At 49.6% G+C, this 14374-nt stretch overlaps 2 protein-coding genes across 6 annotated transcripts in view; one reads left to right on the top strand and one right to left on the bottom strand.

Annotated features, from left to right (window-relative positions):
- Window positions 1-2579, top strand: part of Muc6 (mucin 6, oligomeric mucus/gel-forming) — a gene marked incomplete in the record, with an annotated part of 28133 nt that extends 25554 nt beyond the window's left edge. Inside the window, 2 exon segments of the mRNA NM_001446951.1 lie at window positions 1547-1649; window positions 1864-2579. Of these exon segments, the coding sequence (NP_001433880.1) occupies window positions 1547-1649; window positions 1864-2041 (281 nt within the window).
- A 489-nt stretch (window positions 2580-3068) lies between these two features.
- Ap2a2 (adaptor related protein complex 2 subunit alpha 2) overlaps window positions 3069-14374 on the bottom strand; it is a 73489-nt gene continuing 62183 nt past the window's right edge. For 4 of the 5 annotated variants that reach the window (NM_001438429.1, NM_001438428.1, XM_087593672.1 and 1 more), the window contains 9 exon segments: window positions 3069-4809; window positions 5471-5605; window positions 5695-5764; window positions 5873-5989; window positions 6736-6859; window positions 8052-8141; window positions 9187-9269; window positions 11516-11679; window positions 14111-14284. In NM_001438429.1, coding sequence (NP_001425358.1) covers window positions 4732-4809; window positions 5471-5605; window positions 5695-5764; window positions 5873-5989; window positions 6736-6859; window positions 8052-8141; window positions 9187-9269; window positions 11516-11679; window positions 14111-14284 — 1035 coding nt within the window. In that variant the 3' untranslated portion in view covers window positions 3069-4731. 5 annotated transcript variants of the gene reach the window in all.

Genomic DNA, 14374 nt, shown 5'->3' with positions numbered 1-14374 from the left:
AGGTCTCGGAGCATCTTTTGGGTTTTTCTGGTGCTAAGTGCAAGCTTCTTTCTCATCACCTCAGGAGTACTTCTCTGTTCACCCAGTCTGGCTGAACAAGAGACTTAAATCCTCCGATAGTTTGAGCCAGTTTGACTTCTCTGGCCTTCTACTGCTCCCTGCAAGGGTTCACTTGTGCCCCATGGGCCTGCTGTAGCCTTGAGTTGCTTGGTCCCAAGATCTCTAAGCCCTCCACACCTGGCTAGCATGTGGGGTGTGGTTAGGCCCTTGTGTTTAGGCGTGCAAACTACCCCAGTGCTGAAGAAAGTGATCGCCTAGTCCAGGCAAGGAAATTAGTATGTACCATTTGCCCATGGTTTCTATAAGCTATCCTACCCACCTATCACTAATGCCACCCAGAGGAACGTGATCCCAGCACAATGTCAGCCTGCACAGCAACTGGAATTCAATATGTACTCTGAGGACAGACACCCTTGAGGGTTCCACTCAGAGCACGCAACTTGGGGCCAGGTTTCCCACACAAGCTCCAGGCCTCCTTCATGCAGGGTCTTCACAGAGCCAGCAATCAGTAACTGTTTGTGCTTACAGCTTGTTTAAGTTCAGGCTGTTTCCTGAGAAAACAGCCTCAAGAAGTAAGGCGAGAAAGCAGTGTTACAGCACAGGAAGAGATCACCCCAAAACTCCTCGGAGAAGTAGGCCAGGGATAAACTTGGATACATGAGAGAAGATACAGGGTGCAAATCTGTCACCCACAAATACTTTTTTTTTTTTATCTTGGTTTTGTTATTGTTTTTCAAGACAGGGTTTCTGTTCTAGAACTCACTTTGTAGACTCGGCTGCCTTTGAACTCACAAGCAATCCACCTGCCTCTGCCTCCCAAGTGCTAGGGTAACAGCTGTATGCACCATGCCTGGCTCACATATCATTTTTAACTTAATATGTTGTGGGTACAACTTGCAGGAGCCAGTTCTGTCATGAGGGTTCTAGAGACGAAAAGGTCATAAGGTTTGGTGACAAGCCCCTTTACCTGTTGAGCCACCTTACTTAACCCAAGTTCCTCATGGGCAGTATCAACCCAGGCTCTTCTTGACTCACGGTCTTTCGGCATAGCCTCCCGAGAGCTGATTGTAGGTAATATACCATCCCAACCTGCCCATACTGGCAGATCCTAAGGCCAACAGTACAGCCTGACTGCTGAAGTGTCACTACCATTTGTCATCCTGAAGCCCAGAGGAAAAGGCTTTCTCTGCTGCGCCCTTAACCCAGGTGGCACAATGCTTCTTCTCAGATATTGTATGTTCTCTTGTGAGGGATACAGACATTCTCCTCCGATACCCTCCTTGGCCCTTAGTATGTCCTCCCATCCAACAGGCCTAAGACACCTTTACTGGGGACTCTGGGGAACTGACTCAGATTCACTTGAGCCTGGCTCAGTGCCAGATCCTTTAAGAAGGCTTTGAAAACTGGAAGGATAAGGAGCTACGTAGGACGAGTCAGATGGGGACAAGGTAGTATCTCAGACCCCCTCTTCGGCCTCCATCCTCAGGGGCCTGCAGCTTGCAAGAAGAGGAGCACCAGATTACCTACCAGGGCTGTGTGGCAAATGTGACTCTAACTCGTTGCCAGGGTTTCTGTGCCTCCTCTGTCAGGTGAGTTGCTGGCAAACACCCTCCTGTCTGCTGGGGCCAGAAACCTCACAGGAGCTGGGCTCTCAGTGGTTCCCATGCCAGTTCTGACTGGCAGAGGTCTAGGCAGGTCACTCTGGCCACACTTGCCTTGCCCATGAGCAGGTGCTGGCTTCAGAGGGCCTGGCCTTGGGAGTCAGGGGGAATTCTGACCTTGCTGGTCTCTGTTTCTTGGCAGTATCAATATGGACACCCTGCAGCTGGAGACCAGCTGTGGCTGCTGTCAGCCCCTTAGTACCTACAAGAAGCAACTCTTGCTGCCCTGCCCAGATCCCAATGCACCAGGTCAGCAGCTCACACTCACTCTCCAAGTGTTCAGCAGCTGTGTATGCAGTTCCCTGCAATGCAAGAACTGAACAGCACCAACTAGCCTCTGGGTACAAGAAAATGCTATTCTCATTACCTCCCCAACACTGGTAACATGCAAACCCTTTATTGGCCAGGGGCATGGCCTCCAAGAGACATTGACCACGTTTCATCCTGAGGTAGCTACAGAGAAATAGCTGTCATGCAGAGCCTCCTACCATCGTCTCCTGTACACCTTGACCAAGCAAAACAGGCCTTATGGTGGAAATAAAGTGGCATCCCTTCAATCTTGATGCATTGGACATTTCCTGTCTGCCTGCACAGCAGCACCTCCCGGCCTCTGGCTATATTGCCCAAGACATCAGAGCACAGAAGCAGATGCTAAGACTGCAGGACACCTGGAGAGATGTGGAGAATGGTGGGAGGAAGATGCAGGGGTAGGAGTCCTGGGTGGGGACAAGCAGCAAGATAAGCAGCAGACACACAAGGAAAGAAAAAAGGAAAGAAAAAAGGCATTGGCACTTGCTGGACAGGAGGCCGTCGCCCAACAATGAGCAGATTCCAAATAAAATGGTTCTTTTCAAGGCAGAACCTGCTGTGTACACATTGCTACAGTCCTCCAGAATCCTGGGCATGATATCACAAACGCTTGCACAGGCTAGGCCATTAGGACCTGAAACTGTAGAGGTCCATGTCCTAGGTGGGGCTAGGGCAGAAAGACTGCCAGCCCTATGAGCTGCTCCCACCCAGGATTTTTGCCAAGTGTAGTGAAACCCACCATCTCCCTGGCTCTCCAGGCAAGGACCATCTCTCTTGCACAGTCTCAGCCTAGGGCAGGGAAGGAAGTCCTGAGCCCATAGGCCTTATGTGCTTAGACCAAAGCCTCGAGGTGCGGGATTTCAGTGGAGCTTAGGCAGTGTGTGGACCCAGCCTAGGGTACACTCAGCATCAGCGTCAGGAAAGTCACTTCCTGAGTTACCCCTCAATTGAGAGGGTCTTTGCTCTAAGTTGTACTCAATTCCTCAAGGAATGGTCTCAAGGCTATCCAGGACACTCCCCACAAAAACCACACACATGTTCCAGTTTCCTGTCCTAGCATTTATTTTTTTTTTTTTCTCTGAGAACAAGCACACTGGACTAATGGAGGCCCGGTAGTCATGGAGGGCGGGCCTATGCCCCAGCAGCTTCCGTGTGCTGGGACGTTACTGATCGAGACACCATCACTGGGCAGCACATGGTACACAGGTTGAGCTATCCACACGGTCCATGCAATAGTGCGTGGACTGTACATAATGGACAGCCACACTGTCCAGCTACTAGAGCAAGGGGACTTGGGAGGCTCACTGTGACCACAGCTAGGTCATCCATCTGGAACAGAAGAAGCCTGTGCCATGGCAGGCGTGGGTCACAACATGACAGGCAGACCAAGGGCTTTGTGGAATGCACTGATCAGCACACAGGTGTTGGTTGTTCTGACTAACTGCCTGGGCTGGACAGAGTGGGGCTACGGGAGCCTGAGTAGGCTGGAGCCCTGCTGCAGCCCTCAAACCCACCATGACAGGCTAGCAGCCTGAGGCTGAGGCAAAAAACATCCTCATTTAAGTGACCACCCCTAGTGCTGCAGTGGGCAAGGGACATCAACACTGCTGTGTAAGTACCGCTGACCCTATACAGCTGAGTCTGTAGCAGTCCTGGGCATCACCTCAAGACAGAGTGCAAGGTCCCAAGCCTGAGCTGCTGATGTGGCCTATGCTCTTCCCCTGATGGGCTGTACATACAGTCCAATGCCCACAAAGGGTTAACTGGCCCGTGAGCTAGGAAGCCCAGTGCATCCTTAGTGCAGCACCTGCCTGGGCTGCCATTCTCGCTCCAGCCTGTCACTCCATTGCCACATTTAGGTCTCTCTTTCCCACCCAACCACAAGGGCTTCACAGAAGTGAGGACAGAGCACTGGGCACCAACCAAGACCCTCTGGAGAGAAGCGTGTCTCACAGTCATTACCTCATCACCCCACCCACATAGCCTTCAGGTCCCCAGAAGGTACCATAGGGACAGTACATTCATAAAAACAAAAGATGGGTGACATCCATGTCTTCCAAAGTCAAGAGGAAGCCCTTTGCCCACCATGCTGCAAAACTAGGATCTCAAAAAAGTGGTGAAATGTTCAGACTGTCCCTTCAAGAACACTGGCTTGTTAGGCACAGGGCCCTGCCACGAGTGGGCATGGAGTTTGCCAACAGTTATAAGCACAAGCACTTCAGCACCGTCAGGCAGTGCTGCAGCAAACTCCATGGACACTGCCCGGCCCTTGAGGTCACACACCTCTAAGCCACTGCCCTCACCATCCAGCATGGTCACACAGCCCTGTGTTAACCCTATAAGCACATGGCGCTATTTCTGGATTCTGAGATTGAACCAGTGGCATTTTAATAAAATTTGAACAAAATTTCCACTTTCGTTCAAATTTCTAATTTCCCTTTAATTTGTAGGTTGAACCACAGGACTGCCTTGATTTCCCAGGCCCAGGCACCCTTCTTTGACGGGGCAGGCCTGCTGCAGCCCTTCTCAAACTGTGTCCTGCATTCCCTCCACACCCAGGGGCTGGCTGTAGGTGTAGGACTGGAGGTGCCTTGAATGGCAGTTTTCAGACAAGGGGTGTTTATCTGCAGTGTGGTACAAAGACAAACGAGAGAGACGAGAGAGACGCACAAACAAAGAGCCTGATCTTCTGGTCTGTGGATTAGAACTGTTCCGACAGCAATTCACATAGTCTCTGAGAGACGGTGTCTTTGCTGGTACGCAAGGTGAGTCTGTACATCTGAAAGAGAGAGCAGCAGGGTGAGTGGGCACTGAGCCCAGGCTGATCTTAGCAGTACTTTTGTAGCCCAGGCCTCACCACTCACAGCAGTCCCCCCCCCAAAGCACCACTGTTTCACCAGTGAAAAGTCTAATGAAAGCTGGTGTTTGCAGCCCGGGCACTAAGACACAGTCTAACTGTGTAGCCTGGGCACTCTTCCTGCCCTCTCTTCCTGAGTACTAAGATTACAGGCATACACAACCAGCTTGGCAGCTTCTCATCAAGTTAACTATGTACCACCCTGTGAGCTGACCACTATACTCCCAAACCACCAAGTGCTGTGAAAAGTATCCATACTCAGAACAGAGCACACAGAGTGGGGTCTCTAGAGGAATACTGCTGACACAAGTGGCAAATGTCCAACACTTCCAGAAAGGGACACAGAACAAGACAGCACTGGGAGCGCTGCTTAGACAGAGCTCAGGGGTAGGTACTGTGGAAGCACATTGGGCCTTCGGTGAGGAGATAGAAACATGATGTGCTCCACTGGCCAGGAGCTGTCTAAATGTCTGCACTGTCACCATGACCAACAACCCTTAGTATCTGAGTATCTCTATAAATAAACCACACTGAAATAAACAGCGACACAAGCATATCCATCCTCCTGTTGCAAAGCCCTCACCTGAGCTTGCAGGTTTGGCTCCAGGCGCAACAAGCAGCCGATCTGGGTGGTTTTGGTATGTATTATGCCAGCACCCACAAAATTTGCAGGGTTTGGATCAACTTCTTCCAGGAGCGCAGAACCAAATCCAATAATCTACAGAGAATGAACAGGCAGGTCAAGACTCACTGCCCCCAGCACTGGCCTCGGGGACATTGCCAGATGGCACCCTACCAGCATTCTACCTTCGCTTTAGTGATTTCTGTGTCCATCGGATGCTTTGCTTTGAAGATATTCTGCACTTCTTGCTGTGGACTAAAAGAACAGAATGTTAGTACTAAAAGCTATGCTGAAACCCACACAGCATCCTTTCCAGAGACAGCATCCCCATTCCCCTCTCCACCCATAGTTCACTCCTCTTACTTGCTCAACTGCTTCCAACGTTGAAAGAAATCCTGAGAAGCCATTTCTGTGGGCTGGAAAAATTTGTTGAGAGTGATGGGAAGCTTAACAGACACATTCTGGAAGGTACCACCATACCTATAACAACAGAGTCATGTTATGGAGAACAAACACAGAACCAGAATGTCTTAGTTGGTGAATCTTCTGGGCTTAGAAAATGGCCATGTAGCTACCCACCCCAATAATGACCACAAAGACTGCATACCAGCAGTATTACTCCTGGAGGGGCTAAGCCACATTCTCCATCTACCCCTCCACTCACAGGTGATCAGGGGACCAAACCACTGCTTTGTGTGAAGTGTCAGTGACCAGTTCCCTTCAGTCCTGTTCCTTTGACAAACAAAGACCCAGGACAAACCTAAGCAGAACTTCTATCAAATCAATTAGCCTTGTAGCTCCTCAAGAAGGAACCATGATCCCATCCACCCTACTGTGGTCAATAAAAAAGGAAAGGAGGCTACATACTACGGTCCAGATACCTGCCTCCAAACCAGTCACCACCTTTACCCTGCAAACTCTCCTCTTAAGCAGGCCTCAACAGGCAGCATGGAGAGTGGCTCTCAGACTCCCAGGGGGGCAAGCCCTTCCATTTCTCACCACGAAATCATCTGGGTCAGAAATAGCCTAGCTCCACAGACCACAAAGGAGACTCACACCCTGTGGCACCATGCCATGGTCACAGAAACCAGCTCCCCTCTCCACATGCTCCATGGTCTAGATTTCCAGGCCTGGCACTACTCTGCACATATGCACAGTGACACAGCACTAATGTTGAAGAGAAGCACACTGGTTGCAAAAGGACACAGGAGGCACACACCACTCACCTGAACTGGATGTTGAGGACAGGTGCCTCTGTGAAATCAGATATACACTCAATGTTGACCACCTGTTGCACCTGTGCGCCCCCATCCACAGTTGGGTCCACGGGCTTAGTCTGCAGGTTCAGATGTGAGTGCATTAAGGAATACAGGCAGACAGGGAGAGTGGGCCCAGTCCAGCCAGCCCACCACAGAAGGCAGCAGAGGCTCCTACTCATCGACCTGCCAACAGCTAAAGTAAACCAAGGTCCAGCGCTACTACCAGCTTGCCCTTCCATCATTCAATAGGTCCCAACGGCCCAGACTACCTACAGCCAAATGTATCTGGCCAGACCTTTCCCCTAAGACCTTAGAATTTGTACACTAGCTGCATACTTAGCATTGCAGAGCCAAGCTCTGAACTAAAAGTGCTCAGCAGAAGCCATGCCTGCTAATTAACTGAAAGGCACATTACAGATTAGTTCAGCTCTGAACTTACGGAAGCCAGAGACTGCAAAATAGACAGGAACCTCTCAGCTCTCTCACCTTTGCATCCAGGGCCCATGCAGCCATGGCTGGTCACAGGCAGCCTCTGCTTCCCTCTGCACTCTCTGTGGCATCCGGTGCCCATAGCTCATGACCCCATGGACCCAGGGAAAGGAGCTGCCTGAAAGGGAGTTTGTGTGCACAGCAGGGGCTGTTGGAGATGTTGCCAGGTTCCTGCTTATGCTGAATAGGTGTGCATGCTTCCACCGAGACACAGCCCTAAACACCACATCTGTGTTTCTTACTTGTTTCCAGATGGCTGCATTTAAATAGATCATCTCCAAATGAACAGAGATCTGCTACAAAGATGACACTCATTGCTCTACACACTATGAACGGGGTACAGTGCATCCCTGGTCACTGTCCGCAGACGCCAGCCGTCCTCTCTGACAGTCCTCAACTGAAAGAACCCAACGTACCAGACCATTCGTGACGGGTCACATGGATCCATCCTCTGCCCGAGCAGAGGCTGCCCACGCACACGTCACCAGTGGGCTTGAGATGCATCACACTAGCTAGTTACCACAGGATCACTCTGCCTCTGGCCACAGCTCCTTGTGGGGGATTTCACAGGGCAAAGGACTTACTGAGATCACAGGAGAACAAAACAAGCAAACAAAGAGTGACAGAGGTATGGGTGGCGTCTGATGCACCATCAGGTCAACTCAAAGGGTAGGCCCGTGCTTTGTCCTAGATACTAGGAAAAAATGCCATTTTAACAAACACATCCTCCTCGAAATTTCCTCTAACCCCATTGTTGTCTGTCTGTCTGAGAGCCTAGAGGTAAGCAAGGATATTAGTCTGAAGGTCGTCAGCACAGATTAGTGTTGGAGTGAAGTTTAGGAACTGCGTGGAGGTCTTGTTACCATAAAATATGAACATTCGACCTAGGAGGAAACAGAGGTGGTTTATACAAAGTATGTCACACTTAGCATGAACAGTCAAAGTGATCCCCGAAATCTCAGCTACAATTACTTACTGTGAGCTATGACTATTGCTAAAGTTGAAAAGAACTTTTTCTAATTTTTTTTGTTTTATTTTTGTTTAAACAGTTGTTTGGTTTCTCTCTGTAGCTTACTCTGGCCTAGAACTTCCTGACTAGCCCTGAACTCATGACAGTCCCCCCTCATCTCAGCCTCCTAAATGTTAGGACTATTCACAGAGCCATCACACCAAGTTTCTAGTTTAAAAGTAGTATGGCAGGTGGGCACAGTAGCATTCATCTGTAATCCCACCACTTCAGAGGTAGAAGCAGAAAAATTAGGAGTTCAAGGCCAGCCTCAGTTACACAGTACATTTGACGACAGCCTGGGCTACATAAGAACCTGTTTCAAACATAAAACTAAAGTCAACTAGACAAAGAAAAGCATGGCAAGATTAGAAATGGGGAGTGTCGTCTCTTCAGTCTCTCACATCTGCCCTAGAGTCTCCTTCTGTAGTTCCCATGTCAGGATGCTGGCAGGGCCATAAACAGCCCTCGAGGGCATTTTGAGAACCAGCCTGCACACCATGGTAGGCACCTAGACACTTATAGCTTCTGCCTGAGTCTATCAGCCAGCCTGCCTGCTGATTCTAACAGCTAGGACTGTCCTTCAAACATGCCATGCTCTGACAGTAACCAACCAGGACATGCTCCCTGTGTCAGCCGGCAGATCCTATTGACACTTACGTCCTTAGAGTTCAGAAAAACAACACCAGAGGTTCTAGAGATGGAGGCACCGCCCCTGGCTTTTTAAGAAAAAGGTTTTGTTGGGGGAGGCCTCACTATGTAACCTAGGCTTGCCTGGGACACCATTTGGTACAGAGTACCCTCAAACTCTCCATTCTCCTGTCTCTGCCTCCAAATGCTGAGATTACAGATGTGTGTGACCATGCTTGGCTATTTCCAAAAATTTCTAAAGAAATTTTCATTAAGTAAAATGGAACACATACCTAAATTCTGCCGAAATTCTGACTTCAGTCCAATTTGAAGCAGCTGGTTTTCAAACAACACACCATTGTTTTTACAAACAAACCTAGGAGAAAGGAGTGAAGGGTCACTCAGAGCCACACACAGGAAGTAGAAGAATCTGTTTTAGAAAGGGCTTAAAGTATTTTTGGGCTAAAATACTTCTGTGGAGACAGGGAAAGACATGGAAAGGCTTCTAGGACCTTACCATGGTCCACAGAGCTAGACCCAGAGCCAGGGGCCTGTGGCAAGCCTCCTCAGGTACCTCTGAGAAACAGATGGTGTCTCCTGTGACTAGTCACCCAGGGAGGTCTGGAGTTGAAGAGGCTAGGGTTGGGTGGAATGCACAAGGTGCAGCTGGACCTCCTCTATGCCCGGGACAGTCGCATGTGGCCACACACCTAAAGGTCTCAATGGCTACCTGAGCAGACTCAGGAACCAAGGTGAATGACCTCTGCCCTAGATCATACATCAACCAACTCAATCAACTTTTCCACAGCTATCAGCGCTAGGCAGAAAGAGCTGTTGCTATCGATCACAACACACAGGGAAGCTATCGATCACATTGTGCCTGCGCACTCAGGACAGAGGGAGTTTTGGTGGCCACACTCTGCACAATGTCCACTAGAGGAATAGAGACAGAGTCTCCTGTGAGCACACCAGACACCTCCAGCTTTCAAGTCACCCAGGTCACAACTCAACAGCTATCTGCCCAGCTCTGGATATGCTTGAGATCTCCCAAATAAAACACAGTGCATAAGACCATTTCCCCAACACTTCTGAGAACACGTAACAACATACATGGGATGACTGTTACCTCATAGGATGTGGCTGAGCTCAGGATGCCCCCACCTCCCCAACTGGGCCAGCCTTCTACCCAGGCCCAGCTTGGATGCTACTTGAGGAACTTAAGCAGAGGTTGTGGAGTTATGCCCTTGGGTCTGGTACCAATCTACTATCCACATGACAGAGAAGCCCCTACCATCCTTGTATGGCTGGCTGCTTCCAAAAGGTCCCTTCAACTGTACTTTGACCCCAGGTACCTCAGAGGTGAACAACAGTCATGGCAGGCTTACGGAGGATTCAACTTCCCTCGTTCCTGCTGCACTGACCAAAGCAACAGGGTCTTCCACAATGTACCAAGTAAGCATCAAGTGATAGGCCTGGCAAAACCAAGACAGGCAAATCTCTGCACAGGCTCATGCCCTAAAGAACTGACCGAGAACCTTTAGAGAGGACCAGGTCAGCAGGCTGAGATAGGGAAAAGGTAAAGGTGCATGACCTCCTGGAGCTGGGAAGCTTAGATCAACAGAAGAAGACTCTGTCTGCAGATGACATCCACCCACATTCCCCACCCCCAATCTTCACAGGACAGCAGGGAGGAGCTGATCCAGGGCCTATGGCTGTCATGGATAAATGACAACAGAGCAAGAATAATAAGGTATTTCTGGATGCAGACCCTGTCAAAAAGGGTAACTGGCTGGATCCCCACATTGCCTCTGCAACAAGGGCTTGGGAAGCTGGGTTTTCCAGAATTGTCAAACACCAAGTCAGTACTCTCCAGCTATCAGAAGCCTGTTTACAGCCCACAGAGGCAGCTTTGCCCCTAATACACACTCCAAACACACATTTCCTAACAGGAAGGAAGGATCATGTCCAAAATGAATATGAGGAAATGGACACCCTAAGATCACAAGAATGCTGCTATCATCTCCAGGCAGGAAGCAAAGACCATCCTCTGATGCATTCTAATCTTCCCCAGACAGAAATGCACTGCCACTGGAGGGTAAAAGTGAGGAGCCCCACACCACCCATGGACCCAAACAAAAGCAGGGCAGGGAGCAGCAGGGAAGCAGCAAAATCAGCCAAGGGAGAAGGAAAAGTGATCCCAAACCTTTAAGTAGCTGGACAAGGAGCATGTAAGCAGAGGACATCTATGGGGTCAGTAAGCGCCTGAGACAGTGGTAAGAAGGCAGCTATCTATACCCAGAGCTGAGGGGGTTTCCTTAAAGATGGCAGATGCCATAGGCAGACAAAGAAAAAAGACTGACAGAGCTGAAAGCACATGGGAGGCGGGAGTAGGTGGGAGATGGTAAGTGGGAAAGAAGAAACAAGCTCAGAGTATTTACCAAACATTCCAAAGAGAAGAAATAGATGTGCCATAAACTCTAAAACAAAGCACAGCTGCCCACATGGTCTCTGTCTGAAGAACACTAGGCCTAATACTGTCCATTAGGTGCTAGGGATTAGGCACACCACCAATGAGGTACAGTCCCACCCCAGCTCCCAGGCAGTACTCAGAAACTAGGATACCTGGCAAAGTTGTCTTCAGAGCCGGGTGCAAGAGGTGCAACTGCAGAAGCTGAGTCTGAGAACACGTCCACCAGTAACCCACCGCCAGAGGTGGGAGGGGGCCCTGTGGGAGCAGGGGGAACGGCCCCCAGACCCAGCAGGTCTGCTGATGGAGAAGGTGTGGACTGGAAGAGAAGAAAAGGGAGCATCAGCATAGACAGTCGGACACCTGAACCCCACAGAGCCCTGGGTCTACTCCAAGGTCAGGTACTGGGAGAGGAGAGGGGAGCAATCCAAAGACTGCAGAGCAGCAAGTGAGAGCTGTTGGTTGCCCGCCTACAAAGTGAGCCTACCCCTGAGTTCAGATGAAGACACTCAGAATTCCACCATAATTTTACACAGCTAGAAAATCGCCTGCATTTTTTCCACAAATGGCTATATGAACAAAAACAAAGTTCAAAAAAAAAAAAAAAAAAAAAAGGTATGGCTTAAGAAGTAGGTCTATGGGGTTGGGGATTTAGCTCAGTGGTAGAGCGCTTGCCTAGGAAGCGCAAGGCCCTGGGTTCGGTCCCCAGCTCTGGGAAAAAAAAAAAAAAGAAGTAGGTCTATGCACATTACTTTCAACTATTCAAAAGGAATAAAGTTTGCACATGGTAGAAACAGGAGAACAGAGAGTTGTAAGTTATCCTCTGCTATATATAGCAAGTTCTAGGCTAGCCTGGGCTGCACAGTAAATCAGGCTACAATATGAAGACTTGGTTTAAGAGATTAGCATGGGCCATCTGTTTAATCCTGGATTTGGAGTCATCTATTGGAGCCTGATGGGCTCAGCAGTGATGTACAATGAAGACAATGACTCTACCTCTCCCAGCACCTATCAGTAGCCACGAGTTCATCAGTGAGGCCTAGAGCCCTGTCAATCCTCCCTCATCCATGACTGACTGTTGACAGGAATGAAAGAAAGAAGTATGTAGAAAGGAAGGTGTGTACAAGGGCGGAAGGGGGTTAAGAAAGTGGAAGGAGAGTACTCAGTATATATTATACACATGAAATTATCAAAGAACAAATTTAATTAATAAAACTGTTAAGATTCAAAAAAGAAAAAAGATGCAAAGGTAAGCAAGCAACTTGCTCAGATGCCTTTTTGGCTCGGGATTAAATCCAGTGCAATTATGAAAGAGGGCAGATAGATAAGCACACACGCCTCTTACAAAAACCCTTGCTTTTCAGTCTAGGTAAAAGCACAAGGAAAGAGTCCTTAAAGCCAGGTGGTGGTGGCACACACCTTTAGTCCTAGCATTCTGAAGGCAGAGGCAGGGGAGGATCTCTCAGTTCAAAGCCTGGTCTATATAGAAAGTTCCAGGATGGCCAGGGCAAAGAGAAACCCTGTCTCAAACAGCCCTTAAAGTCACAGCATCACACAGGACAAGGGCACAGCTTGTCACCCACATTCACTCCCAGATCTGACTTACCCAAAGGTAAGTCACACCACAGCTGACATACACACTTGTGTGCAGTCCACAGCACTCCCCAGCTAGTCTATAAATGCTGGCTGCTGCTGACACAAGACCCTGCCTTCAAGAGTCACTGTGAATGACTTTTAGACATTCTACTGGCTGTTCACAAAGGCAAACATCGTGAAATTTGATCCCAAATCCATTCTAATTCTAATACAGCACACCATGTACAGAGCACGTGCTCAGTGGCTGCAAATACCCTGCACACAGGTAGCAATGGTCTGACGCAGCTACAGAACTCCTTCCAACAGGACCAGGCCTCAAACTGAGCTTCAGCAAAGAATGCTCAAGTGTGTGGAAATAGGTGTGAAATGGCTGTAATATGCTGTGTTTTTTCTAAGTGCACGTACAGGTATGTGATGATGTGTACCCAAAGTCTTGCCATGCGAGGGCCACAAGTGTGAGTGACAGCCTGCCAGGCCTCAGGCCAGCAAGAAGCCTAATTGCTGCTACTGCTGGACAACACAGAGAGGGAAGGGGATGCTGGGGACAAAGTGGGCTCCTGGGTCCGCTCATGTGGCTACATAACTCTTTCAGGGGCAACAACACAGATGTCTTTTCTCAGATAGTTCCCCCAAATGGGACAGGGCCACAGAGGCTGACCACCAGAAAAGTCTACAACCACATCTGATGAACCACATCTACAGACCATATTCCTAGTCCTACTTTAGTTGGAGAAAGACAGTAACGAAGCTCTCCAAGTGGCATTTCCCACCAATGAACATCAGATGTTGTATTCTTCCATCCACAGAAATACTTGCATTTTGCCACATAAAGGAGAAGTCTGTTTCCAAGTCATTACAGGAAACAAAGGGCAAGCCGTTCTAAATCAACGGAGAACACACACCAGGCCTCTTACACAATAAGTTACCACAGAGAGCCACAGCTGTTGGCCTCGTCCCAAGAAGCCATAACCTGGTCTCATGGAATAGGCTGTCCTGGAGATCCTAGGCTCAGGGGCACACCTGACTGCATGCCCACGGTTGGACTCCACTGGACTCAGTTCTCAACATAAGCTGTCTCACAGGCACCCTCTTAATCCCAACCCTGGGGGTATGGGGCCTTGATGGGCTCCAAGTTTGCAGTGGCAGGGACCCACCGCAGCACTGGTGCTGGCTGGAACGGGTTCGGGGCCCCCATTCACATCGATGCTTCGCTCACGCTTGGTCTCCTCCAGGTCAGTCACTGTGCTTGGGCCCTTCTTCTTCTTCAGCTTGGCCAAGATGGAGGACTCACGCTCAGGGAAGGGTGGCATTTCTTCCAGGACAGTTGCCTGTTGGAGGGATTAGAGGTTGGTGTGGCCATCCTGACGCACAGCACCAGCCCAGTGGCCCAGTCCCAAACAGCCCAGCCAGGAGCGCAC

This window comes from Rattus norvegicus, chromosome 1, assembly GCF_021556685.1.
Source record: "Rattus norvegicus strain SHRSP/BbbUtx chromosome 1, alternate assembly SHRSP_T2T, whole genome shotgun sequence".
In the NCBI taxonomy this organism is placed as follows: domain Eukaryota; kingdom Metazoa; phylum Chordata; class Mammalia; order Rodentia; family Muridae; genus Rattus; species Rattus norvegicus.
The sequence above is the reverse complement of the archived record's forward strand: the minus strand, read 5'-3'. Positions and strand labels throughout refer to the sequence as shown.